We start from the raw sequence: 27,834 nt of genomic DNA, 5'->3' as shown, positions 1-27,834 counted from the left end.
ATCCCCCACCCTCCTCGACTCTGATGACAGCGCTGTCCCTGACTTAGAAGTTGCCGGGGTGCCTTGGCCCCGCTGAGCCGGCCTGTAGCTGTGGTTTGGAGCAGGCTGATAGACTGAGGAGCTCCTGAGGGCACCGCAGGAACTGGTTCCCAGGGTATGCAGATGTAACTGGGAAGCTGAATGTGGTGGTTATTGCCCCCAGGCAGCTTTCGGCCAGTGGGGGATGGGAGTCTGTAGATAAATGCCCCAGGCTTCCATCCTCTAGTCGCATGGCTCTGAGCCTAGTTCGCAGGGTGTCCCAGAGGGTCCCCAGTGGGATGAGCCCCTGTTGCCCAGGGCACTCACTCTGCACCCTGCACTGGTCTGCTCCCTTCTCTGACTCACTTTCCCACACCCTTACTGTGCCTCCTGGAATCACCTCCCAAATCAACTACCTCCTCCCAAGTCCGGTCCCAGGGACTGCTCTGGGACACCGGGACTGAGACTTGACACCTGCGGACGAGTTAAATCCCACAGCACACTGTCCCACTCCTCTCTGCCAGCACTGCCCAGCTTCTGGTTGCGGAGAAGCGTTCTCCCTCCCTGGATCAGAGACGTGAACACACACGGGTAACCTGGTACCTCTCAGCTCCACGCATGCCCATGTGCCGGAGTGTGCCCGCGTGTTTCTGAGGCCGCGTGGTCTCCTGGCCACTTGTCTGGTTCATGCTCTTCTTTCCACAGAGCGGCGTCTCTGCCTCCGCATCCGCCCCTATGCAGCCCTCAGCACGGCCCCCCCAAGTGGGAGCTGTGGTCCCTCTAAGTCAACATGACTGCCTTGCTCGCCTTGGTCTCCGCCCCACTTTCTGTATCCCAAGTGCACACTTCCAGAACAAAGCCTTTTGGCCATACTTGGGCCAAGTATCCACCTGAGAGAGGGCAAGGTCCACGGATGCCCCCGGGCTGCCCGGCAGAGCTGCCGGCTCGTCTACAGAAGGGAGTGCGGCCAAGCAGCCGCCCCGAGCATGGGGACTCTGGGCACTGCAGTTAGAGTGAGACGTTCAACCTGAAGCCGGGCGACCATGGGGTGGCGTCCTAGACCCCGGCTCCCACCAGACTGCACACTGTCTGTGCTGTGTGTTAGAAATGCACATTCCCAGGCCTGCCCGGGCTTCCCAGCCAGTTTGAGAACTGCTTAGCGTGACAACCTGGTATTGAGATGGGGACTGCTTGCCTCTTCTCTGAGCCAGGACTCCAAAAAAACCTGACACATCTTCCCAAATAAAAGTGGGGGGTAGATTTAGGATACAGATCATAGCCTCTTTTTCCCAAACCTCTGGGCCAATCACCTTCTTTCTCGGATTTCTAGAAGTACTGCCACATCCGCCTGGCAGGATCCAAGGACCCCCGGGCCTATTTCAAGACCAAAACATGGTGGCTGGGCCTGTTCCTCATGCTGCTGGGTGAGCTGGGCGTGTTCGCCTCCTACGCCTTCGCTCCGCTGTCGCTGATCGTGCCCCTTGGCGCAGTCTCCGTGATAGGTAAGACCGGGGCCCCCGCCACCGCTCCCTGGGACCCACCTGCCTGTGCCGCCACCATACTCGGTAAACGAAGCAGCTTCTGCTTGGTAATGTCACTAACACTCACAAAGGGCTTCATACACACCGGCCCTGCGCTAAGCACTTTACAGATATGAATTCTTCTAATTCTCCTTTTTGAGGGCGACACTGTCGTGATCCCCACTTTACAGATGAGGAAATAGGGGTCCAGGGTGGCAGGGCTGGGGTACAGGATGGTCTGGCTCCCTAATGTGTTTTAGATTCAGAAACTTTATCAGAGTTGCTTTCTATTTCTCCTGCAGAAGGAAGATACAAACTTGCAGCTTTCATCCCAACACTGTCAAGACATCCTAAGCTTTCGTAGGATTCAGATATCTTACACCTCTAACAGATGCACACTCAATTTATTCTCTGATCTTTTTACATCAGCTGACACCACCTCTGAGGCATTGGTCACTTTCTCACCTGCCATTTCTCTGTGATCTCTGTAATCCCGGAACCAGCGTCTCAGAACATTTGAACCAAAGAAAAGACAAAGGAGCTTTGATGTCCGTGTTCCACAAAAAAAAGTAGAATTAGGAAAAAAAATTCTTTTCTTCTTAAATAAAAGATGTTAGTAGATTAGTGAACACAGGAGCAGGGACCATGAACTTGCGTTGAAATGTTTCCTTCCATTTGCTGGCAGGCCCCACGTGGCCTGGAAGCCCTTCCTTGCTCTTAAAGGAAAAAGTGGTATTTTGAGTAGTCTTTTTCCTCCTAGAGTAAAGAGGGCCCCTTCTACCCCACGGATAAGCACAGCAACCACACGCCCCGCCTGTGCCCACAGCAGACGTCATCAGTCAGTCAGAGCGTCCCTTCTTAGAATTCTCAGAGCTTCAGGCAGTCCCCCCAGTTACCAGGAGCTGGCAAAGAAGTGGAAACCTATTGCTTTTCCCGATCCCGTGAAGAGTCCCTCTCTTTCTTGACCAGGGTTTGTACCCTCGTAGCCCACAAGATGAGTAAGGTCCTCCAACATACTGTGTTCTTTCCCACAAATACTGTTTTAAAATATAATCTGACCATAGAGTTGAGGGCCCAGGGGGAAGGGATAATTGGGCGATGGGCATGAAGGAGGGCCCGTGATATAATGAGCACTGGGTGTTATAGGCAGCTGATGAGTCACTAAATCATACCCCCTGAAACTAACAATACAGTATATGTTAGGTAAGTTGAATTTAAATAAAGAATTTTTTAAAAATAAATAAATAAAATAAAATATAATCTGAGTGCCTTTAGTTGAGGCAAGTAACCATCCCCAGTCCCAGCCTTTCCTTGTCTTCTCTGGCCCACTTTCTACGTGTGCCACCCTGACAGGGATTGAGGTTCGTCCTCTGCCCATGGCTGACCTCTGAAAAGGCTTCGGAACCTTTCCTCACAATGAGAAACAGGTGACCGGGTGACGAAGTGCTTTAAATATTTGCCTCCAAATTTTAATACTTTAGTAATTCACATAATCAAATTCTTAAAAATAAGAGACTGAAGTAGAATGATGGGTTCTCAGGTTATCAGCCACTAGAAATTAAGGGGCTCTCAGAGCTTCTTAAGTCACCCAGTAAAAAATAATATTAAAAATAAATATTAGAGTAATCACCACTATTTGTTGGGTACCTATTACATATCAGTCGCTATTCCAGGGACTTCAGTAGTAATAATTGCTCAGTTATTGAGTATTTACTGCGGACACATGATTTACATGCATTATCTCATTTAATTGCCCTTATAACTCAGAGAAGGAGGTGCTTTCAGTTGTGTGCTGATGAAGCAACATTCAGAGAGAGGGAGAAAGTGAGAGAAGAAAAAGAAGAGAATGAGGCAGTGGGGGGAAGGGAGGGAGGGAGAGAGGAAGGGAGGGAGGGAGAGGGGAAGGAAGGAATGGACAGAAAAGCGGGAAAGGAGAAAAGGTAGACCCCATTTGTGGTGTTTCTGATTTCTATGGTGTAAAGACCACCACCGTGGCCACTCACGCTACAGTGGTTTCCTGAATATTTAACAAGCAGCAGGCTGGCCTGAGCTGGATGCAGACAGAGACCCACAGGTGGTGACTCATCCCAGGACACACAGCCAGGAGAGGCAGAGCTGAGAGTAGCCCTCCAGGTCTGTGCATAGTAATGCCAGCCCCATCCCTCCAGGCAGCGACAAGGAAGTCTGAGAAGCAGAGAAGAACCAGGGGGAGAGTGTTAGACGTAGTCACAGCAATGGAAGGAGTAAGAGCCGGGCCGCCGGCACCCCTCACCAGTTGCGTAGTCCTGAGCAACCCCTTCACCTCTCCTAGCCTCAGTGTCCCATTTTTCAGATGGCACCCACCTCGACGGGTAGATGCGCCAGAAAGAACCTGTGCGAATCCCCTGTCACCCTGCAAGTCCTCAACACCAGTGCTCCTGGGCTTGTAGGAAATCCTCAGGAAGGCTCAGAGAGGAGCCTCTCTTTCTGAGATGGAATAGCAGAGGAACCAGAAGGACTGAGTTTTGGGGAGCAGAAGGGAGAGGTTAGGAAGTCCCAAGCCCTAAGGCAAATGAGCCTACCCTAGGGCCTGGGCAAAGGGACTCCATTGGACTGATAGCAGCCTCAATTTTCTTTTCCCTGTGCTTTTATTTTTTCATAGCTAGCGCCATCATAGGAATCATATTCATCAAAGAAAAATGGAAACCGAAAGACTTTCTGAGTAAGTTCACTGATTTGAGCCCCTGTCCTTAATTCTGTGCTTGTGCTGTTTGTTCATAATAAAGCCGGCTCACCCCAATTTAGAGATCATCCGTCGCCTGCTCCCTTCCAGGTTGTATATTCCACCCTCATCAGCTCCTGGGAGCTGGGTTTTTTCCTCGGTAGTTCCCAAATCTGGCTACGCAACAGAATGATCTGTGAGATTTCTTCAAAGGGGCTTGATTTCATTCCATTCAATCAATATTTATTGAGCATTTATTGTTGGGATTTTAGGAGGCCTGATGAAAGGCACCCTCTTTACCTAAATGAGCTCTAAAGCAAATGGGAAACATGGAGGTCAGGAGTTATTCTTTATTACTTATGCAAGCTGGATTAGAGCATGCAGCTTGGGCATGCAGCCAGAGGAACTTGCTCATGCAGCCAGGTTTGGGAACCACCGTTCTGTATCATTGTTATAGGATAAGAGCAAGATGGAGCCAGGAGGCTGAAAAAAGAAAAGAATCCTACACTGAAAAAAGCAGAGCTACTGCTCAGCAAATAGACGATGCCAAGACCAAAAGACTCAGAGTGATTTGCAGTAGTCCTGATGGCAGAGGGGGCGATGCAGGGGTAGCTGGGCTGGTTCTGAGACCAGTGTAGTTTTATGTCGCTTCCAGGCTCACTCTAGAAAGTCCTGGTATAAGAGACATGCTAGTCCAGGCAGTGCCCTATGTGAATTTAAAAAAGATGGGCCCTCTGGGCATCTGTGGTTCCGTGGGCACATGCCTTGGTGAGCAGAGCATGGGCTAGATTTTAGCCCTCCTCACCCCTTCAGCTAGGTGTTTTTATGCAGTGAGCAACTTATACAACTGTGCATGGCTGTCCTGCCTAAAGTTTTATTAAATTCAGCAAACATTCACCCAATGCTAGACCTGTGCTGTACACCACAGGCATGGAGATGAGTAAGACCTTTCCTTGCCTGAAGAAAACTTAAGACAACAGACTTGTATGTCTTAGCAGAGAACTTATTATTGAGTTTAACCATGGCTCATTCATTCATTGAAAAATTGAGGGGCACCTTATGAGGCCTAGAATGAAAATTAAAGACATTTAATGTGGTATCACATTTTTGGGAGACAATGGAATGAAATATGTAGATAGTTCTATCCAGAAATATCCAGAGGCCTGGGGTCACCATGTGTAGGTCAGAACTCACAGCCCTTCCCAGCTTGCCTGGGTCTGGGCTGGACTTCGAGAGGCTTTTCACGAAATCCACATAGTTCAACTGGAGTGTGATAGGACCCAGGGCAAGAGTCAGGAGACTCCTAGGCCCTACTAACAGTCTCTGACAAGTCTGTGGAATAGAATATTGATAGTATTTGGACTGGTCCCTTGCAACTAGGTTAACTAGCAGATGGGAAATGATAAGGTCATTTTTAAAAGGTACATGGTAGGCTCTGAAGGTTTGCTTGTGAGATTTTGTTATATTTGGTTTTCTTTTATGTTGCCCATAAAGTGATTCTGACTTTCAAACCTTCCCTGTAAAATGTACACTGAAACTGTGGTTCAGTAGCAGAATGGCTACCGTGAAGGAGAAAAAAGAGGCAGTCTTACTCTAATACTCTCCCGGTGGGAGTAGAAATTGGTGCAACCAGTTTGGAAAACCATTTGACAGTAACTACAAAGCTGAAGGTCCACATATCCCCTGACCCGGGAATTCCCACTCCTAGTATTATACCCAACAGAAATACGGACGGTGTGTTTTCCAAATGACATGCTCATAGCAACAGTATTCGTTATAACCCTGGAGAGTATTTGAAGACCCATCAGCAGCAGAATGGATAAATTGTGTCACACACCACAGGGGCATGAGAATGAAGGAACCACCCCTACACTCCACACCAGGATACAGATGAATCTCACAAACTCACAAACATCATCTTACGTAAACACAGACGCAAGAAATCATATAGTACGAGTCCATTTATAGAAAGTACAAAACCAGGCCGACTCTCAGTGCTGGTAGAAGTCAGCGTTACCCCGGGGCTGCATCTAGTGATTGGAAGGGGACACAAGTGAGGATTTTGGGTCCTGTTAACGTTCCCTTTCTTGATCTGGGTGCTGGTTACATGGGTGTGTTCACTCTGTGAGAATTCATTGAGCACTTTTTGTTCTACATGCCACACCTCACTGAAATTTTTTAACATTAAATGTCATTTTTTAATTCTATTTTTTTAGAAGATTTTATTTATTTATTTGACAGAGAGAGTACCAGTAGGGGGAGCAGCAGAGGGAGAGGGAGAAGCAGGCTCCTCGCTGTGCAAAGAGCCTGATGTGGGACTCGATCCCAGGACCCTGGCGTCATGACCTGAGCCGAAGGCAGATGCTTAACTGACTGAGCCACCCAGGAGCCCCTAAGTGTTATTTTTTTAAATAACAATACGGGAGATGATCTATTTGTGAAGTGAAGAAAAACCAAAAATAGCAGGTCATCGTGTGTTGCCCTAGAAACACGTAGGGGCCTGAAGCCAGCCCCCGAAGTGAGCCTATGACAGCCTCCCCCCTTCCCTGCAGGGCGCTACGTCTTGTCCTTCGTTGGCTGCGGTCTGGCCATCGTGGGCACCTACTTGCTGGTGACATTCGCACCTAACAGTCACGAGAAAATGACGGGTGAGAACATCACCAGGCACCTCGTGAGCTGGCCTTTCCTCTTGTACATGGTAAGAGAAGCACTGGTCCTACCCGCGATGGCGGGAGGGAGTATCAGGTCCTAGAACCTGGGAACCTGAATCTCCAGCAACAGGGGATTCGAGGGAATGGTGACGTATTTCCCAGCAGCGAAGACCGTGCTTGCGGGAAGTAGGTAGTTCACGAGGAAAGGCTTTTTCCACTTATGTTCCGAGTAATGCCTAAATCTGCATAGATAATATGATAATTTTAGTTTTTAGAGATATTGTAGGTGTGTATATATAATGTATCACTAAAGGACTGGAAGGAAAAAACAGAGATTCCATCCATTGTTGTCTCTGGGAGCTGGAATTATGAATGAGTTTTCATTTCACCTTTGTATTTACGCATCATTTCAAATTTCTACAGGGAGCATTTAAGACTTTTATGGTAAAAAAAACAGTTAAAATTTTAAACAGTCATAGACATGTTATTTATTTATTTTTCCCGGCATCACACAGCTGATAGGAGCTAATAGAAATGCAGGAGACACTGAAACGGTCTCCTAAACTCCCAGCCCCCGTTACGTCCCATGTTAGGTCTACAGATAAACTGATCGAGGAAGCATGTAAGGCATTTGATCAAGCTACTACTATATATTTCTATTCCAAGCCAGGCACTGTGCCAAATACTTTCTTACGTATCATCTCAAATCCTCCCAACTGCCCTATAAGGTAAATGTTTTTCTCCCCATTTTATGGATGAGAAAACTGAAGCTCAGGGAGGTGGGCTGACGGCCCAGAGTCCCACGAGTGGAGCTGGACTCGCAGCCAGCTTCCTTCGCCGTGGCCTGCTGACGAAGGCGGGCGCAGCCTTCCTCTGATACGAGCAGCCTGGCACTGCTCTACAGGCCTGGAACGTTCTTTTTCCTTAGTTTGCCCACAAGGCCGAGGATGGATTTCCCCAGGATTGGGACTGGGTCATCTCCCTGCCTCTAGCCAGCCCCACTGCACACCTGGTGGGCGTGGAGAAACGGCTGCGGGACGGAGCCAAAGAACCCCCCCTCTTCAGGAAAAGCTTAACCCCAGAACACAGAATTTTCTCTCAGGGAGCCCTGGGCTTGAATCGGTCACGTGCTGTGTGGCCTCGGCCAAGTCACCTACCTGGAAGCTCTGCCTCCTTCTCTGTAAGCCGGTGGGAGTCACTGGACCGGGGCTGGTGGCTGGGGCTGGGAGACGCGAGGTGGTATGGGAATCACCCAGCACTTGGCAGGTGCCCAGGGACCCGCTCAGTTTGTCTTCCTGACTCATGTCTGCGAGGCAGTGCTGCTGTAAGCAAACTCAAGGTGGGTGGCCGCTTGGGGTGCAAGTGGAACACAACCAGAGGAAGTGTTGAAAGCAAAGAACTTTCACTCCTTGTCACAAGTAAGGAGACGGGGAGATCGCTCTCAAAGCACTGTCTCCCCTTAGGGTTAGTGCGGGAAGCTTTTATGCGGTGTGCTGGGGGGCACGGACAGCGAGCTGGATACATTAAGAAACATACATTTTCTGCTACTTAGGCACTTTGGTTCAACTGTGCATGCTTAGCATGTCAACGTGCTAGTGCAGACATTGTAAGTTCAAAAAAAATGGCAGACAAGCCCTCCCATAGGAGGAGATCTTAGTATTAGGATGAGCTAAAGGTAAATTTAGGGCAACTGAGGGGGGCTTCTGGGCAGGCACTGATTTTTGGTGTGGCTCCCGAAGGGGGATACCCAGTGGAATCCCTGGCCATACCTCTCCTCGGTGGGAGCTGTTTCTTCTGCAAAACAGACACATTCTTTCCCTGCCGTGGGAGGGAAAGAACCTGAACAGTCTGGCTCCAGGGCCTGTGCGCTTTCCCACTAGGCTACACGGCCTGAACCTGGGAGGCCTAGGGCCTGGGGCATAGAAGGCCTCAGTCAGTGTGAGGTGTGAGGTACGTTTGTCCCCCGCCCCCCCCATGGCTTTCAGTCCTCTGAATTGAGTAACTCCCTCTTATGCCCTAACACCGCCAGCTAGAGAGATCTGGCCAAATCAAATCCAGTCAATATTTATTGTCTGCCAGGTGCCAGACACTGTGGACGTCAGGCTGACAATAGGTACACTGTCGAGCATAGCATAACAGAGAGTTGATGGAGTTGTCCTGGAACCGTGTCCTGCACCTGAAACTAATGTGACATTGTGTGTCAACCATACTTCAAGAAAGACAGAAAGAAAAACAGGAAGGAAGAGGAAGGAAGGAGGGAGACATGCCCCCAGAACTCAAGGGCACCCACACAGCCATCTTGCAGCGGAAGGCCAAGCGCCATTCCAGCATGCATTTCGGCACAGTGAAGAATGATTGGAAAACCGGGCCCCCTGAGTGCACGCCCGGTGGTTAGGAATGTTGATGAGTAACTCATCCGCTTGATGATGTATTCTGCAGCAATTAAAGATAATTATGACAACTTCATAAAATATGGGAATTGTTTTTGGTGACTAAAAACAGCCCAGCACAAAATTGTGCGTTGACTATGATGACAAGTAGATAAAATATGTATTCACGGCAACAAAGACAGGAAAGAAACAGGAAAATGAAAACAGCTGTTTTTTTTATGGCCTCTAATTATGAGGAATTTAAAAATTTTTTTAAATGCCCATTAATGTTTCTGCGTTGGTTGTTATGATAAATAAACTTTGGGAGGAGGTCGGGGTAGGCAAATGGAGCCAAGCCACTGTCCAAGTTTGCTGCTTTTGTTTTTTTTTTTTTTTTTTAAGATTTTATTTATTTATTTGAGTGAGAGAATGAGAGATAGCACGAGAGGGAAGAGGGTCAGAGGGAGAAGCAGACTCTCTGCTGAGCAGGGAGCCAGATGTGGGACTCGATCCCAGGACTCCAGGGTCATGACCTGAGCCGAAGGCAGTCGCCTAACCAACTGAGCCACCCGGGCGCCCTTGCTGCTTTCATTTTGCCGGGTGCTGGAGCTGACTTGACTTCTTGGGAAAATGTTGCTGAATGTCTGGGCCCTTAAGGAGTGGAAAGGACAGTTGTTAAGGCAAGGAGGGAACTCCCACCCCACACTGACTGAGGCCTCACACTTCTATGCCCCAGGCCCTAGGCCTCCCAGGTTCAGGCCGTGTAGCCTAGTGGGAAAGCGCACGGGCCCTGGAGCCAGACTGTTCAGGTTCAGATCCTGGCTCTGCCCTTTTCTTAGCTTCCGATTGTGGTAGTGCCTTCTTCATAGAATCATTGTGCTGGTTGAATGAGTTTAGTATAGATACAATGTTTAGAACGGTGCCGGGTGTATTTATGAGTTCAATAAGTATTAGCAGTGATCATGGCCCTGTAAAGGAAGAATCATTATCCCCATTTCACGGAGGAGGTAACTGAGGTTTAAAGAAGTGAAGTGACTTGCCCAAGGTCACACAACTGTTTTAGAAGTGGATCCAGTTTCAAACTTGGGCCTCCCTGACTCCAGATGTCCTTGTCTTTCTCTTCCACCAAGCACACACTTTAGAGGCATGGTTAGGGGATGGGGGCTTGTATACTTGTCCACTTGTCCCAGAGAGCTCTTCTCCTCAGTGAGCATGTGTCTCCCTCTTTGACCGACCTTCAGGGGTCACCCACATGGGGTTCCCCGCAGAGCAGCGAAGTGGGAAGAAACCTTCTCAGCCTGATCCTGGCCATCCAAGACAGGGCGCGTGTGTGGCCAGCACATCGCCCTCAAAGCTCTGAGGTGAACTCCTTGTCGGTGTTCCCCAGGGGGTAGAGATCCCCGCAGAGTTCATTGAGAATCCCCTCCTTTTCCATGGAAGTCTATCAGTGGTTTGGGAAATGCTGGCTGTTCAGGTCCCTTTCAATCCTGAGGGTCCGTGACTTCAGCATCAACACCAGCCAAGCCCACCAGCGTCTCCCAGTCTTGCCCACGTCTGCCCCGCTGACCGCCTCACTTGCTTCTTTCCACAGCTTGTGGAGATCATCCTGTTCTGTTTGCTGCTGTACTTCTACAAGGAGAAGAACGCCAACAACATCATCGTGATTCTTCTCCTGGTGGCATTACTCGGTAAGTGGGGGTCTGGGTGGTTGAGTGTGGCCACCATCCGGTAGTGCCACAAGGTCCCCGTGGACGGGAGGCGGCTTCCATCAGTCCTGTCAGGCTGTTGACTGCGTCCGGTGTCCTTGCTCAAATACCCAGAGTCCCCAACATGCCAGGAACAGTGCTGGAAACCATCCACAGGGGTGAACAAGACAGACGGCCCCCTGCCTTCGGGGGGCGGGGGGGGCCTCCGTTCCGAAGGCAGGAACAGCCAGTAAGCAATCAGACGGATATATAGAAGAGAGACACATTGGGGCAGTAAAGATCATGGTGACAAAGAGGATAGCAGAGTGAGGGTGAGGTGGGGCAAGAAGATAGAGACGGGCAGGCTCCAACAACTGAGTCCTTAGGGTTTCAGGTAAACCTGTCAGGCTAGGAACGAGTTCTGGATTCAAAAGCAGGAACCGAGTTTGCTCTCTCACTTTTTTTTTCTCTCCTCTTGGAGGGATGGGTGCCATGTGGGAGACGGCTCCTAACTCAGACCGAGGCGAGGCCTGACCCCTCACAGAGTCTGACACACTCCATAGAGCTGTGAGGACCCGAGCTTCCAGGGGAAGAGGTGGGGGATGCCCTCCTGCTGCCTCCTGGGGACTCTGTGGCCTCGGGCTGGTGACCCCCTCCTGTTTAAGCCACACTGTCTTCTCAACCTGGGCACAGGAGAACGCCCAAATCCCAGGGGGCAGAGCAGGGTTAAATGAGATGGGCATGAGTGCCCGAGATGTGTTGCTGGTCTTCTGTCCTTCCCACACCGAGCCCCCACTCCACCCCACCCCTCAGCCCTACAGATAGGGGCCACATAGGACAAGGTTCCATTATTTTGATATTTTTAAAACAGCTTTATTGAGGGTGCCTGGGTGGCTCAGTCGTTAAGTGTCTGCCTTCGGCTCAGGTCATGATCCCAGGGTCCTGGGATGGAGCCCTGCATCGGGCTCCCTGCTCAGCGGGAAGCCTGTTTCTCCCTCTCCTACTCCCCCTGCTTGTGTTCCCTCTCTCGCTGTGTCTCTCTCTCAAATAAAATAAAATCTTTAGAAAAATAAATAAATAAATAAAAATAAAACAGCTTTATTGAGATATAATTTACATACCGTGAAATTCACCTGTTTGAAGCATACAGTATAAACAACGCTGTAATAGGTGGCTTTTGTGACCGGCGTCTTTCAGGGAGCATAACTCGGTAGAGGTTTGTCCCTGGAGTAGTGAATATCAGTGGTCCATTCCTTGGTGATCTTGTTTTCAAAGCAGATCGGGACGTCACGGTCCCCAAACGTCCTCTCTGGCGAGTAGGGAGGCCAGAAGGTTCTAAGGAGCGTTGGCCGCTCTCCCTCTGTCCCCTTCTCACTAACAGGGACACACCCTCATGAAAGTGCCTGTCCTAACTGCCAGCAGATGTTTGGAAACTGTCATCGAGGTCGTGGGGGGCCCAGAAGCCGCTGTGTGTGATGAGCTGTTAGCAAGAGGGCAAACGAGCAGAAGCGGAGAAAAACAGGAAAGCCGAGCCCTTCAGCCAGAATAAGGGGCTTCATTTGTACCCGGACTTGGGGGTGGTTTCTTTTAACTCCTGCTTTGGCCGGGGAGATAGTGGGGAGGTCCGACAGTTGGCAGCCATTTCTGCACCACTGGGTAAAGCAGCGGTCTCCACGGTGAGGTGAGCTGTGAGATCTCCGGGACCTGTTCTATAACGTGCATACCGTATAAGCACAGTGTTACATGAGTATCACTTTAAAATGCACAAACACCTGTATTTTGGAAAAGTATGTGCGTGTGCCTAGGGGTAGGATTCCAAAACATTTGGAGATCTCTGTCTAATGAAATGTTTTTTAAAAATACAAGTGAGTGAGCATAAAAAAAAAAAAGAGAGAGAGCACTCTTGACACACCACATGTTTTTTTCCCTGTGATTATCATGAGAATGATACTCAAAGGAAATTCGTGTCTCCGTTCAAGGATGATTTTGACCTCCCACCACGGTCCAGGCACAGCGCTGATTACTCTGCTGTTGAGAGACTTAAACTCAACACCCTTGCTTGCTGGAGTTCAGAGGCGACACTTGGAAGCGCCTGTCGGTATTTTGCTTCCCTCTCTTCTTGGACGGAGCACACGGATAGTGGGCAGCTCTCAGAAGTTCCGCCTCCCGTGGCGTCTTCGACGCCCCTGGGGTGGCCCTGTCAGTGCTCCCTCCATCTTTTTCACCACGTCCTTTGGAGTCATAAACTGACCTTCAGGGTCTGACGCCCTCGCTTCGTCCTCGTTCACCCTCTGCAGGCTCCATGACGGTGGTAACCGTGAAGGCCGTGGCTGGGATGCTCGTCTTGTCCATCCAGGGGAACCTGCAGCTCGACTACCCCATCTTCTACGTGATGTTCGTGTGCATGGTGGCCACCGCTGTCTACCAGGCCGCGTGAGTTGCGAAGTCTTTTCCTGCTGGGCCTCTCCACGTTTTGGGGTCTCTTCCATTTCTTGGGCCTGATTTCATTTGTTTTTGAAGCTGTAGGGAAGGCAGAATGTTGAAGCACAGCCCGTCACCAGGGCTCAGCATCCACTGTGGAGAGAGGGGTCGCTGATTTGCTGGGTGGTCCCATGGAGGGACTCTGTGCCTCTTGAAAGAGGAAGCCTGGAGTGGCTGTGTTTTTCTCTCTGCCTCAAACTGGGAGAAGGGGCAGCCTCACTTCCCTTCTGCTCCAAGGCAGGCGTCTGTTTGAGGGACTGTAGAAGAAGCTGTGTGGTCCCCATGAGGCATCTCTTTGTTTGCCAGGTGGAAGGAACACAGCAAGTTGTCCTTTCTTGTCTGTCTCCAGGAATCTTCCCCAGAGAGTGAGAGACTCGTTTCTCTCTCAGAAGCGGTGGTCCTGAGGGTAGGCCTCGGCCTCGTTCCCATCTGAGACCCGGTCGTCCGCAGAGGGCCTGGGAGGGCCTGGGACGGCCCTGCTGGGGACAGGAGGGTGAACGGCGCAGGGCTCGGTGTGGCACTTGAGGCTGATTGATCCCGGGCAGGGCAGGCCCCGGGCCCCCAGCGGCCAGGGCTCACCGTCCCCCAGCGTAGCCTCGAGCAGTTGTTGGAGTGACCGCTGCTGTGGGGGCACCAGGGGAAGCCACTCACACACCCCGCTTTCACAGGAACTTAAATTCACTTGACCCCCCCCCCCCACAGAACCCCTTTGAAGCAGATGATACCATCCTCATTTTGCATTTGAGAAACCGAAGGGGCAGGGCTGAGATGGGAACCCAGGCATCAGGCTCCCCATCCCACGCCCCTCGCCCGTCGCCGCTCCGCTCCAGGCCTCTGCCTCAGCTTCTCTAGGATCAGGTTCCCTGTCCACAACCGAGGATAACTGCAGCCCCTCCCTGAGAGAAGCAGGAAGCTCTCCGTGCCGTCCCCAGGCTAACCTCCCGGAAATCTCAGCCTCTTTCATGATCAGGCCGACTGTGATTATTACTGTCCTGAGTCCTACTACAGAGATTCTGGTCATCACCCCCGAGCCGTCCCAGCACCAGGCTCTGTGCTGAGCACTCCAGGGTTACAGAGGCGAGTCCAGCGCCCCGGCCTCCTCCTGGGGAGCTTCTCACTCACCCAGTCAGCACACCACACAGCCACTGAGGGCCTCCTGTGTGCCAGGCCCCTGGGCCTTCCGCCACGGGGCAGGACCAACAGTCACTGTCCTCGGGGCACTGCCAGCCCTGTGAACGGATGAGTGCAGCCGAGCGGGAAGTCTGTCACGATACAAGCAACTACGTAGTAATACCTAAAATGCTCCGCAGAGAATGGACAAAGAATATATTCCGAAATGAGGGAGTGTAGATCGTAGATGGAGAGAGGAGGAATGATTCTAATTTTCTCTCTCTCTTTTGCCTGCATTTGTTGCAGTGAGCACATTATTTTTGCGTTAAGAAAAAAATTTGTTTAAAAAAAATAATGACAGCGACAGGCAGAACGCTGTAAGTGCCGTAGAAGTTTCTTGGACTGTTTGCGAGAACAGGACGGCCCTTTGCAGGGGGGTGGGGATGCAGGGGACACCGACATGAGGAGGAGGGTATCTCGGGTGGGCGAGAACCATGTGGCGAGAGGTGTGAGACCGGGAAGGCATGGTCCCCTCGGGGAATGGTGGTGGACCTCAGGCTATGTGGACAAATGGGAGTGAAGTGTGGACCCTAGACCCAGAGACGCAGCAGGGTGGCATCTTTCTTTCATGTGTTATCTTCATAGTTCAAGCTAAGCCTACTGTCACCGGCTCTCGCCTCAGCCTTTCTGACAGGCCCACTGACCAGAGTGCTCTTGTATTGAAGGTTTCTAAGTCAAGCCTCACAGATGTACGACTCCTCTTTGATCGCCAGCGTGGGCTACATTCTGTCCACTACCATTGCTGTCACAGCAGGTAAGGCTGGCGACTGCTAGACTTCTGTCTCCTACCTTAGCAGCAGCGACGTTACCCCAGTGTGGAGGGATGAGGCCCTGCCTCTGTCAGAAGGCCAGCTCTGCTGACGTGTTCTGCCTGTCAGAGTTGTATATGGTTTCACGGAGAAAGTGCAGGATTTCGAGCCAGAGAGAGCTGGGCCCCAGCACAGACACAGAGCTGTGTGGCTCTAAGAAAATCACTTAACCTCTCTGAGCCTTGGTTCCACGTTCATAAAATGGGAATAACACTCACCTCCCAGAATTGAAATATGCACAACATGTACTCCCATACAGCTTGCACAAGGTTTCTTTAACAATTTTTGCCGTCGTCTGCTAGCTCCACTAAGCGGCCACAGATTTCTTTCTATAATTTCTAGAGGTTAAGACTATATGAACATCTGTGACATAATAGGTGGCGGGTAACCTGTCATCATTTTTATATTCCCCTTTCTTCTACTCCACCCCTACTTTTTTTCTTTCTCTAGGTGGCTTCAGAGGCTACAAGCATATCAGATTGTGTTTTGTTTTTTTTTAAAGATTTCATTTATTCATTTGAGACACAGAGATACAGAGAGACAGAGAGAGAAAGCATGAGCAGGGAGAGAGGCAGAGGGAGAGGGAGAAGCAGGCTCCTCACTGAGCCAGGAGCCCGATGCGGGGCTCGATCCCAGGACCCCGGGATCATGACCTGAGCCGAAGGCAGACACTTAACGACTGAGCCACCCAGGCGCCCCGGATTGTGTTTGTTTTTAAGGGGCAGTGAAGACGAAACTCTTCAAAGTGAAAAGACCAGTAAGAGCCAGTGCGCCTCCCTTTGAGGAAAGCCTGGCTGTACGGCTGTGTTTTGCGCTTCAGACGAGCGCTGCTCGAGTCCTGCCCGTAGAGGTGGGAGCCCGGTAGGCACACAGCCTGCCAGGGCCTGTGTGATGAGCAGACCCGGGGATCCAGTGGGGCGTCCACCCAGAGCAGCCAAAAAGTGAACCCAGCGTGAAGATTTAAGTCCTGGTCAAGAACTTGGGTCCAGGCAAGGTTGAAAGGAATAGCCAACAGCACGGTGGAGTCAGAAGCTAGGTGGGGATCAGGAGCTCAGGAATACAGCAAGAAGCCCATGGAGGTGCAATGAGTCCAGACAGAGGCTGCTGCAGGGCGGGTGAGGGTGGCAAGCCCGTGCTCCAGGAGCGGGCTGCAGGCCTGAAGGCTCTGACGGCTTAACTCGAAGCCTTGCTTTTCCATCTTAAGAAAGACTGGAGAGCGGCACTTGGGTGGCTCCGTGGCTTAAGCGTAGGACTCTTGATTTCGGCTCAGGTCCTGATCTCAGGGTCGTGGAATCAAGCCCCGAATCAGGCTCTGCGCTCAGCACGGAGTCCACTTGGGATTATCTCTCTCTCTCTCTCTCCCTTTGCCCCTCTCACATCCCGCTCACTAGCTTTCTCTCTCTAAAATAAATAAATAAATCTTAAAAAAAAAAAAAAATACTGGCGAAGGGGGTTGTGTAAAAACTGGCAAATAAGGTCTGCAGTTTAGTTCTTAGTATGTTTCATTGGGAGGAGGCTGGGTGCAGGGTCCATGTGAACTCTGTACTATTTTTGTGAGTCTAATATTATCTCAAAATAAAAAGAAAAAAAAAAAGATGGAGATAAAAGGGGTATAGGAGGAGAAAGAGAAGATAATCTGTCCCCCCAAATGACTTTTATTCCACTCTTCTAACATGTACCCTGCTGGTCATCAGGCTCCTGACCACTTTGGTTTCCTGCAGGGAAGAGAGCTTATTAGCCAAATCATAGACAGACTGGCAAGAAGGTGATGTGAAAGCAGCTCACCCGTATTTGCTATTTTCTGCCTTTCCAGGTGCAGTGTTTTACCTGGACTTCACTGGGGAGGACGCACTGCACATCTGCATGTTTGCACTGGGGTGAGTCCCTGCTTTCTGGCCCTGCTACTGCTCCTGCCTCTCAGGCAGTCTTCTAGAGCCCAGGCGGCAGCCAGAATTCAGAGCTTTGTCCCCCAGAGATGAATGAGCATTTTACTCCCCAAAGGGCTTTATCTCCTTCCCCCTTCTTCTCTTTTGGGCTTTAATCTCCTTGTCATTTCTAAAATATCCCACTTTGACACATGAAAAGACTCTCAGGCTCACCCCAGATCACAGAAATGCATTTTGAAGCCACATGAGGTTGCCATCATTTTGCAAAAACTCACAGGATTGGTAGTATCCATGTTGGCAAGAGGATGAGGAGACCAGCTCTCGCCACACCGAAAGGATCTGTGATGCCAGAGGACAGTTTAGCAATGTCAGTAAAAATTATAAATGAGCAATGTTTGATGCAGCCTTCCAAATGGGACACAAAGACACATGTATGAGGCTGTTTATTAATTTAAAAATTAATTGTAGGGGTGCCTGGGTGGCTCAGTCGTTAAGCGTCTGCCTTTTCGGCTCAGGTCGTGATCCCAGGGTCCTGGGATTAAGTCTCGCACCGGGCTCAAGTAAATAATTGGAAGTAGCATAAACGCCCAGCAGTAGAATATCGGTTAAAGAAATTACGGTATATCCATATAATAAAGTACGGTGCTGCCATTTTGAAAAATTGAGGCCAGTCTATAGAGACTGGCATAGAACCATGTCTAGGATACATTAAATGGAAAAAGTTACATTTTTAAAATGTATAGTCTACCCTATGATCTCGCAGTTCCACATCTAGATATATACCCAAAAGAAATGAGTACATATATTGACAAAATGACTTGTACCTGAATATTTGTAGTAGCTTTATTCATCATATGCTCAAATTGGTTACAACCCAAATGTCTTTTGACAGGAGAGTGAAAAACAAATGATGTAGTATATTCAGACAATGGATTCAATATAATAATTAAAAATAATGAACTACTAATACATACAATAAAGTGAATGAACCTTAAAAATATTTACAAGTGAGGGCGCCTGGGTGGCTCAGTCGTTAAGCGTCTGCCTTCGGCTCAGGTCATGATCCCAGGGTCCTGGGATCGAGTCCCATATCGGGCTCCCTGCTCAGCGGGAAGCCTGCTTCTCCCTCTCCCACTCCCCCTGCTTGTGTTCCTGCTCTCGCTATGTCTCTCTCTGTCAAAAAAATAAATAAAAAAAAAATCTTTAAAAAAAAAAAAATATTTACAAGAAACCAGACAGAGTACACACTGTATGATTTAACTTATAAGAAGTTCAAGAACAGGATGCAGTGCCTGGGTGGCTCAGTTGGTTAAGCATCCGACTCTTAGTTTTGGCTAAGGTGATCTCAGGGTCCTGGGATCGAGCCCCACGTCGGGCTCCGTGCTCAGCATGGAGTCTGCTTAAGATTCTCTCCCTCTCCCTCTGCCCCTCCTCTCTCTCTCTCTCAGATAAATAGATAGATCTTTTTTTTTTTTTTTAAAGATTTTATTTATTTGACAGAGAGAGACACAGCGAGAGAGGGAACACAAGCAGGGGGAGCGGGAGAGGGATAAGCAGGCTTCCCGCTGAGCAGAGAGCCCGATGTGGGGCTCGGTCCCAGGACCCTGGGATCACGACCTGAGCCGAAGGCAGACGCTTAACGACTGAGCCACCCAGGCGCCCAAATAGATAGATCTTTAAAAAATAAAATAAAATAAAAAAGAAGTTCAAGAACAGGCAAATCAAGTATTGGATGATAGTGGTCAGTGGTTTCCTCCCAGTTAGCATGGATTGGGAGGGGCACAAGGAAACTTTCTGGGGTGGAGGGATGGAAATGTCTTCTCTGCTGACCTGTGTGGTGATCACAAGAGTGTACACACAGGTAAAATTCTTCAAGCACCACATTTAGGGTTTGTGCATTTTACTGCATGTGAATTACACCTCGGTTTTTAGAAAGCGTGCTTATTTAAGCTCTAGGGAAAAGAAAAGAAAAGAAAGACTCTAGAAGAATATACCCCTACCTGGAGGAGTGGGACTAAAGGGAGTTTAGGAATTTTCTAACTTTTTCTTTCTCTCCTCCTGTATTGATTGAATTTAGGCCATAAAGAACTTTTATTAAAAAATATATTTATATATTTTTAAAGATTTTATTTATTTATTTGAGAGAGAAAGAATGAGACAGAGAGAACATGAGAGGGAGGAGGGTCAGAGGGAGAAGCAGACTCCCCGCTGAGCGATGAGCCCGATGCGGGACTCAATCACAGGACTCCAGGATCATGACCTGAGCTGAAGGCAGTCGCTTAACCAACTGAGCCACCCAGGTGCCCAAAAAATATATATTTTTTAAGGTGAAGTTCTAAGGTGAAGTTCTAAGATACAGGCTAAATGGAAGTAAAGAGCCGTGGGAGTTTTGCCCAGGAGAGTCTAATTTATTCTGATTAATGCAGTGCCGCATGGAAACCGTGTGAGGCTGTTCCTTATCTCTTTTCTGCTCCCTGCCCATCTCAGGCCCGGCAGCCTCCCGGCACTGCTCAGCAGCAAGCCCCCCTCTGCAGCCTGCAACCCTCTTTTTCTCTTTTTCCCATTACCCGGGTTGGAAAGTGAGCCCTCCTGCCCTCACTCTGGCCTTTTTTCTCTCCCTCCCTTATCCCTGTTCCTCAGGTGCCTCATTGCATTCTTGGGCGTCTTCTTAATCACACGTAACCGGAAGAAGGCCATTCCATTTGAGCCCTATATTTCTATGGATGCCATGCCAGGTAACGTTAAAACCCCATGTGTCCCCCTGGCCAGCCCATCCGTATAGAATGACTGCTACTTCCTGTTCAAAAAGAGACACCTAGCTGCTGGGTTTGGTACAAGGAAGGTGTGCTGTGCCGTTATGGTGTGCGTCTCTCTCTCTCTCTCCCTCCCTCTCTTTTTTTTTTTTTAAATTTCGCTGTGCCAAATAGGAGGCGGTGATTGAGGCACCTCCGTTGGTTTTGAGCCCATCTTGCCAGTCCCCATGTCTATTTTGGGATCTCTTAAAGACCGTCCTGATTCACACTGGACATAATTATGATCTATACGTCAGGCTTCATGCCTGCAAAAGGAAAAAAATCCATGCATCGAGTTGGAATGGAATGACCGGAGAGGGGAAGGAAAATAGGATGGATGAAATTCAGAGACTATCGCCTCACTTCTTAGATGCCACAAGAGAGTGGATTGTTCTGGAAAGCCTAATTTCCCAAGGAGCTGGGGGTTCACACTGAGAAGCACAGGCTCAAATGCCTTTAGTCCGTGATGGTAACAAAGGTGTGAATCCGCAGAGCATTGCACAGAAGGGAGCGGGGGGAGTTCGTGGAGAACCAGAGAGTGCCTGCCCAGCCTAAAGGGACCCAGATTAGGAAAGTTAATCCAGGTTTGCTGACCTAAATTCTATAGGCTGCCAGTGACCACTAGCTTCCACTCTTTAAGGCAAAATTAATTTTTATTTTAGATCTAAAGATGGAACTCTCTCTAGAACATAATCCCCACCCTTCATTAGGACACCCTAATGAGCAAACTATAACCCCACTGACGGCATACAGTACTGCTTATTGACGTCCTCTGGGATGCGGGTGTGCTCTCAGAGCCAACTGAGGTGCCCCTACTTTAAATGGCCCCAAGGTTTCTGTGTCTACTTTTATATTATTTCCTCATCCCTTGCTATCAAGCTGTCGTCTGTCATTCATGCTCTTACCAGCCCACCTGTGTATAGCAATTCCGGGTCAAACGTCTCATTTGACCCAACTCGTTTGAACTGTGTATAAAATTAGAATAAACAAGCTCTGAGTCGGGGCCTTAAGCTTTCTCCTAGGAGTTAAGTGCATGAGCTTTAGTGCATGGACTTTTAAAACATCTAATCTGGCTGCTCAGATGCCTTTTTTGCTTACTTCCTTGTTTCTCGGCTGTGTCCCGGATAGATGAGGGCGCTGGATAGCTGAATTCCAGATAGGTGAGGTGTCAACTCTGTGTGTGCAAGTATGTATATGTATCTGTGTGTTTGTGTGTTTACAAACTGTGTATGTGTATATATCTACATAAGTATTTGTATATGCATACATACAGATGTACGTGCCAGTGGAAAATAGAAGGTAACCTAAGGTAACCTTCGATACCTACATTCTGTGGTCTGTTCGTGGATGTGGCTCTCGGCTTCGTCTTTGTACCTTGTGACCGGTGGGAAGTCAGATCTTGACAAAAGGAGACCCCGCCCTACTGCTGTGGCACGTCAGGACACTTGGGAGTAGACGTGTTCTGTACAATGAAAAGCGTGGGCTTGGAGTTCAGGTGGCCTGGATTCAAATCCCAGCTCTACCACCCACCCGCAGCGTGACCTTGGGCATGTCCTTGGACCTCCCAAGGCCTCTGACCCTCACCTGTAAATTGGGATTCCTTCTTGTGGGATAATATGTTAAAGGCCCCTTGCACAGTGTTTGGGACTTGGTAGATGCCTGGTTAAATTTGGTTTCACGTCCCTTTTGCTTTAAAAAAAAAAAAAATCTTCGAAAATTTCAAACACTTGTTTGACCTGACGCCAGGTAGAACATGAAAAATAAAACTGCTTAAAAAGAAGGGGGCGCTTGGCTGGCTCAGTCGGAAGAACATGGGACTCTTGATCTCGGGGTCATGAGTTCAAGCCCCACATTAGGTGTAGAGATTACTTAAATAGATTTTTTTTTTTAAACTTTAGAAATCAATTAATTAACTAATTAAAATTAAAAAATAAAACTGCTTCGATAGAGTGTCTTTCCTAGCTACTTGGTTTCCCTGGTCAGCACTAGAACCTTGCTTTTGGTCCATCTAGATTGATAGCTTCACAACAGACCGGTAGCTACAGTTCAAGAGGCATTCAATTTCCAAAAAATGCACTGCATGTCACAATGTAGAGAGGGTTTAAATAATTCTAGCACCTGAAAGACTTCTAAAAAATGAAAAACGAAAAAGCCCTGAGAGCTGGGAGCTGGCCTGGCACTCACATCTGGACCTCGGTGCTCCCTGGCTGAAAAGAAACAGCTCCCTGGCACATCAGCCTCAGACAGGGGCACTCCGACCATGATAGATCTCCTCAACTGTAAGTAGAAACCCAGCAGCAACACGTGCCCAGAAGCAACAGGCAGAATCACACCTCCCCTCTCTGCGGATCCGCGATGTTCAGCGTTAAAGGTCAGAACTCTCCCTCTGAGTGTCACGATGCATGTGCCACCACCACATGTCCATGACACGAAGGTCACCCTCTTCTCTCAAGGGGATAATGATCCTGATTTAATTCAGCAGGAAAGTATTGGCATCTACCACGTTCAAAGCACAGTGCTGGTTCTGCTCCCCGTGGGGCCCAAACACACGTTCCCACCTCATTCTTCGCCAACCCATGCTTCTCCCGACAGTGGCTGGTCTGTGTGCACATTTCCTGAGGATTCATCCCTTGTCGCTTGGCAACCATAATATTGCTAGCATATATTTATGGGTGTTCTTTTTTCAATCGAAAGCATTCAGGAGACGGGCAGGGCACGTGATTAGCGCCCGAGCGCTGTAATTAGGCTGTGGTGGGGTAGAGGAAGATGCAGTCTCCTTTGGCCCCCTTGCCCCATAATGATTTGGAGAAAATGGATTTCATTTCAGGTATGCAAAACATGCATGACAAAGGAATGACGGTTCAGCCTGACCTCAAAGCTTCTTTTTCCTATGGGGCCCTGGAAAACAACGACAACGTTTCTGAGATCTACACTCCTGCCACACTGCCAGTCATGCAAGAGGAACACAGCTCCGGGGGTGCCTCTGGGGTTCCCTACCGAGTCCTGGAACACACCAAGAAGGAATGAGCCCACCTTGAAGGAGACTCTCCTTCCCTCCATTTATAACTCTCAAGCCGGGCCGACAGTGGTTCAACCCTGAATTCTAAAGTTTGCCTTTCAAGTCTTATTTTTCTAAACAGAGAACTCTCTAGAAGGGGATCTCGAAGAGCCTTTGTCTCTGGCAAAGAATCCATTATCTTGGTCTCGGAGATTTCAGATGACCAGGGTTGGGGGGATAGAAGCAGTATTCTCTGGGCGGTGGGGGGAGGGGGGGGCGGCTGCGGAGTTCAGACTCTGCCTGGTTCTGCCCAGCCAGCTTGGGAAAGCCGTCCTCATCCCTGACGATGACAACTGAGCTTCCTCCGGCAGTGACCAACGGTTGCCACATTCCTCGGAGCTGAAGCAAGGCAGAGATTCTGCTCTCACTTTCCACATCCAGTGAAAGGCTAGAGACCTCTGAATCTAATCTTCCCTTGCCTGATCCTCCCCATCTCACTCCTATTTCCAGTAACATCTCAGTTGTCATCACAAGGCATAGTAGGCCAGCCCCGGGAACACCCTAGCATTCACCTGTGGGAAAGGCACTTCTGCCTTCCAGTTGTCTGTGTCCTTCCAGTGAATACATGTCTGGTGTGTTTATATTAGATCTCCTCTGAAAACTAATTTGGTTTGGTTCTGTGAACTATGTAATGGCTTTTCTCCCCCCCCCCCCCCCCCCGAAGGAACTGAGAAGTTAAGAGTAAGAGGGAAATAAGGACAGGAGCAGGGGTAATGACACGTTAGCCCATAAAGGAAGAAAAATCCCTTTTCATCTTACAAAAGGTGATTGCACCACTTATAAAAGGATAGGCAGAAAATCGGGCTGTTTCATGTGTGTGTTCCTGCACACAAGTGCCCTCTAGGAAGCTTGGGGGTGCTTACTGCAGAGACAGCCTCCATCATTCTCCCTCCATCAAACCAAACTTGAATTATTGGCTCATTTCCTTGGAGTTGACCTCGACTCTTCGGGTCGTCATTCCCATGTGCATATGTCTGGGAAAGTGGGCATTCTTGGCAAGAGGTTGCTGCTTTGTTCAGGCTACATACGTGACTGTCCTCCCCCAAGACTGATTATAGACTTCTGAGAATGGCAAGTAAGGGTTTGCAAACTTGAGCATAAGGATCCCCTAGGGAGTGTGTTAAAAATGCAGATTCCTACACCCCAAGCACAGATCCTCTGTGGGAATGACAGGGAGGAGCAAGAGTCCGCATTCTTGACTGGCAGCAAGGTCATTCGGATGCAGGCAATCCAAGGATCACACACCTTGAAAGCCTAATAACTGGGCTGCGAAAACCTCCAGGGGCCGACACACCCCTGCTGGAAAGTTGCAATTACCCTAACTTGTTTCCTGTCTAGGGTTCATGTAGCGGGTCAAATAATTCCCATAGGATCCGTGGCATTTATCCATCCCGTGATTCCTGCTTAGAACTACGCTTAATGTTTCCCTAGGCACTCTTTATCTAATAGGCGAGATAACAGTGTTAATAGACCAGTGTTGATAGATCATTAACCTTTATGGATTGTGCTTAATACCGATTTACTACCTTGACTTCGAAAACTGGCATCTGTTCTTGTGATAACCACTTCGGTATTGTGTCTTACGTGCCTAAGAAGGCAGCAGACAATGACCTTTTTTCTTCAGGATACATTCAACAATATTTGTGACACATTCGCTGTGTGTTAGTAAGCATTTGGATGGGGGCGCCTGGGTGGCTCAGTTGGTTAAGTCTGCCTTCGGCGCAGTCCCATGTCAGGCTCCCTGCTCAGGGGGGAGTCTGCTTCTCCCTCTCCTTCTGCCGCTCCCCACCCCCAACTTGTGTGCGTGCTCTCTCAAATGATGGGTAAAATCTTTTTAAAAAATAAATATAATGGGCGCCTGGGTGGCTCAGTTGGTTAAGCGACTGCCTTCGGCTCAGGTCATGGTCCTGGAGTCCCTGGATCGAGTCCCGCATTGGGCTCCCTGCTCGGCGGGGAGTCTGCTTCTCCCTCTGACCCTAACCCCTCTCATGTGCTCTCTCTCATTCTCTCTCTCTCAGATCAATAAAAAATAAATATAAATAAGCATTTGGCCGGTGAAGGCTACAAAGAGCAGCAGTGGTCTCTGCCCTGCAGACCCGCAGAGGAAGACACGTACCCGGGAAACCACAGCAGGTGGGCCATGAGAGGTGCATAGAGCAACCATGGGCCACGGAAAAAGGACGGTTAGGGGAGCCCTGCTAAAGCTCAGGCCCTAACCCAGAACAGGGTATTCAGAATTGAAGATGATTTTGGGGCACCTGGCTGGCTCAGTCGGTAGGGCATGGGACTCTTAACCTCAGGGTCATGAGTTCAAGCCCCATGTGTGGTGTAGATTTTACTTAAAATAAAAATGTTTTTTAATTAAAAAATAAAAAGAATTGGAGATGATTTGGACTTCACCCATCAATGGGGGCAAATCTGATTTGAGCAAAGCATAGAAAGTAGGGTGACCACACACACCCCCAGTCAGAGGGGCTAGCATTTGCAAAGGCACGGAGATAGGGAGTAGGTGTTGGCAAAGAAAGGAGAGGTAGAGAGGGTGATGAGAAATGAGCCTGGAAAGATAAGCAGTGAACGCCGAATCACCAAATCACAGAGGCCTTGAATGCCTGCTGGAGGAACTCAAGGTGTGTCTTAGAGAGCGTGGGAGCCATTGATGATTCCTAAGGAAGAGAATGGCAGGATCAACACTGATTGGAAAGGGGGCTTTATGCAGAGTATAGAGAATCTGAAGGGATAATAAAAGTCACTTTTCAAGGTCAGGCTGTAGGCCCACCAGAACAAAACACAAAAGGGGAATTAAAATCTGGTTTTGCTGCTATTCAGATTTTCCAAGTCATTTTTCTAAGGTGGGCGGGGATGAGGTATGAAACAAGGAAGCCGTTTCAATGTGTCAGACCCAGGTGATCATTTTGGGGTTTTATGGGCTCCCAACCTCACTCTGCACCTTCCCTTTTTTGGTCATGCACCTTTTAGTCTCAAGCCAGGCAAGGATGAGACGAGTGGATAAAAGTGCATTATAGTTTCAGGTCAGCTGGCTGTCGTGGTTTCAGTGCCACCAGCCCCTGCCTCTGGGCCCTGGGCCGCCTCTGCCTTCAGGTTGGGGGCGATGGCATTGTGCTATGAAGCTGAGCCACAGGAAGTCTGAGCAGAGAGCACTGGACAGTTTCCTGAGTAGAAGCCAGGGGTAGGCACCTGGGTACTCTGGAAGAACAGCTGATGTGGAGCCTTGGGCTCCAGAGTTCTGAATCTGTCTTGGGCTATCTTCTTCCACCCTTTGTCCCCAAGTGTAAATGGACTGTTTGCTGGTGGCACTTGCTATTAGGACTGGGGGGGGGGGCGGGCAATCAACTTTCTACTCTCTTTTTCTCTTGTTTCTGACATTCCCCAAGCCCTCTTGAATGCTCCAAGCCACATTAAGTAGCATGCCTCTCTGTCCTTCTTAGCAGCCAGTACCTAAAGCAAGGTCACCAAACTTGGGTTTAAACTTCCCGTTGTTCCCTGGTCTTCCTCTCCCCACTCCAGTCTGTCCCCCTTTCCTAAAGACTGGGACTCTGGGTTCTCTAATCAGACATTAGAACCAGTGAACCAGGCTCAGTTGGTTAAGCGACTGCCTTCGGCTCAGGTCATGATCCTGGAGTCCCAGGATCGAGTCCCGCATCAGGCTCCCTGCTCGGCAGGGAGTCTGCTTCTCCCTCGGACCCTCCTCCCTCTCATGCTCTCTGTCTCTCATTCTCTCTCTCTCAAATAAATAAATAAAATCTTAAAAAAAAAAAAAAAAGAACCAGTGAACCAGTTCAAAGACTGGTGCCTGTGGGCTTTGATGAGAGCTCAGCCCCTCCCCCAGACCCCTCCCCTTGAAGCTGCCGGTCTGATGAGGCCATTGCATTAAGCTTCAGGTCACATGGGGTTTTTGCGGTGTGGAATTGATTGCTGGGTAGGGAAGGGAGGACCGATGTTTCCACCGATTTTTTGGTGGAAACCAGCCAGCTTGATGGTACTGTGTGTATAGAAGACATCCATCAGGGTAGTGTTAGAGACCCTCCACCCCACACTCTCGTGAATTCCAAATCTGGTCCAACAGTGGTTGTTAGGCAAAAAAATGGACTGCGTGTTTCTCTGAGAAGCTGCATAAATGAACTCGCCTTAGAATATACTCTATGTGGATGCTTATATTTTGTTAACTCCATGACTGATATAGCATGTCTTATTTTCAAAAAATGTGTGTGTTAGGTGCAAATAATATTATGAAGTGGTATTTAATTAAAAAAAAAATCCATGTGATACCTGTTTAGTTCGAGTCTTATGTTTGGCTAATACTTTCTAAAGTTGTCTGGAATAGTGCTCTCCAATAGAACTTTGAGCAGTGCTGGACCAAGAGACCAGTGTAATGAGAGAAGATTCTCGTCGCGGGGGAAGAACATTGCCGGCTGCCTTCTCCTGTTGACGCTGAAATGTGAATCCTCAACAGAGAATTAAGATTAATTCTCTTAATCTTGAGAATTAAGTGCACGAATAGAAACATTCATGCACTTAATTCTCAAGATTACTTTATAAGTTAAAAAAAGGACAAAAACAAGAAAACCACAAAGCCCATCTTTAACTCTCCAAAAGCCGGTTTGTCATGAAAACAACAGGACCAGGAATCTATCTTAGCAGCTGTCCCTCACACTCTGTGTGATCTGTGTAAGCAT

The 27,834-nt window shown here is 49.0% G+C and overlaps 1 protein-coding gene across 2 annotated transcripts in view; it reads left to right on the top strand.

Annotated features, from left to right (window-relative positions):
• Window positions 1-27,424, top strand: part of NIPAL3 (NIPA like domain containing 3) — a 53,870-nt gene extending 26,446 nt beyond the window's left edge. For both annotated transcript variants that reach the window (XM_036089023.2, XM_036089024.2), the window contains exons 4-13: window positions 1,349-1,520; window positions 4,180-4,239; window positions 6,792-6,937; window positions 10,851-10,947; window positions 13,242-13,377; window positions 15,261-15,349; window positions 17,218-17,281; window positions 19,931-20,025; window positions 22,910-26,732; window positions 26,937-27,424. In XM_036089023.2, the coding sequence (XP_035944916.1) occupies window positions 1,349-1,520; window positions 4,180-4,239; window positions 6,792-6,937; window positions 10,851-10,947; window positions 13,242-13,377; window positions 15,261-15,349; window positions 17,218-17,281; window positions 19,931-20,025; window positions 22,910-23,109 (1,059 nt within the window). In that variant the 3' untranslated portion in view covers window positions 23,110-26,732; window positions 26,937-27,424. The remainder of the gene's footprint in view (window positions 1-1,348; window positions 1,521-4,179; window positions 4,240-6,791; window positions 6,938-10,850; window positions 10,948-13,241; window positions 13,378-15,260; window positions 15,350-17,217; window positions 17,282-19,930; window positions 20,026-22,909; window positions 26,733-26,936) is intronic.
• Window positions 27,425-27,834: the final 410 nt, after the last annotated feature.

Source organism: Halichoerus grypus, chromosome 5, assembly GCF_964656455.1.
Source record: "Halichoerus grypus chromosome 5, mHalGry1.hap1.1, whole genome shotgun sequence".
Lineage (NCBI taxonomy): Eukaryota > Metazoa > Chordata > Mammalia > Carnivora > Phocidae > Halichoerus > Halichoerus grypus.
This window is presented reverse-complemented; position numbering and strand designations above follow the sequence as displayed.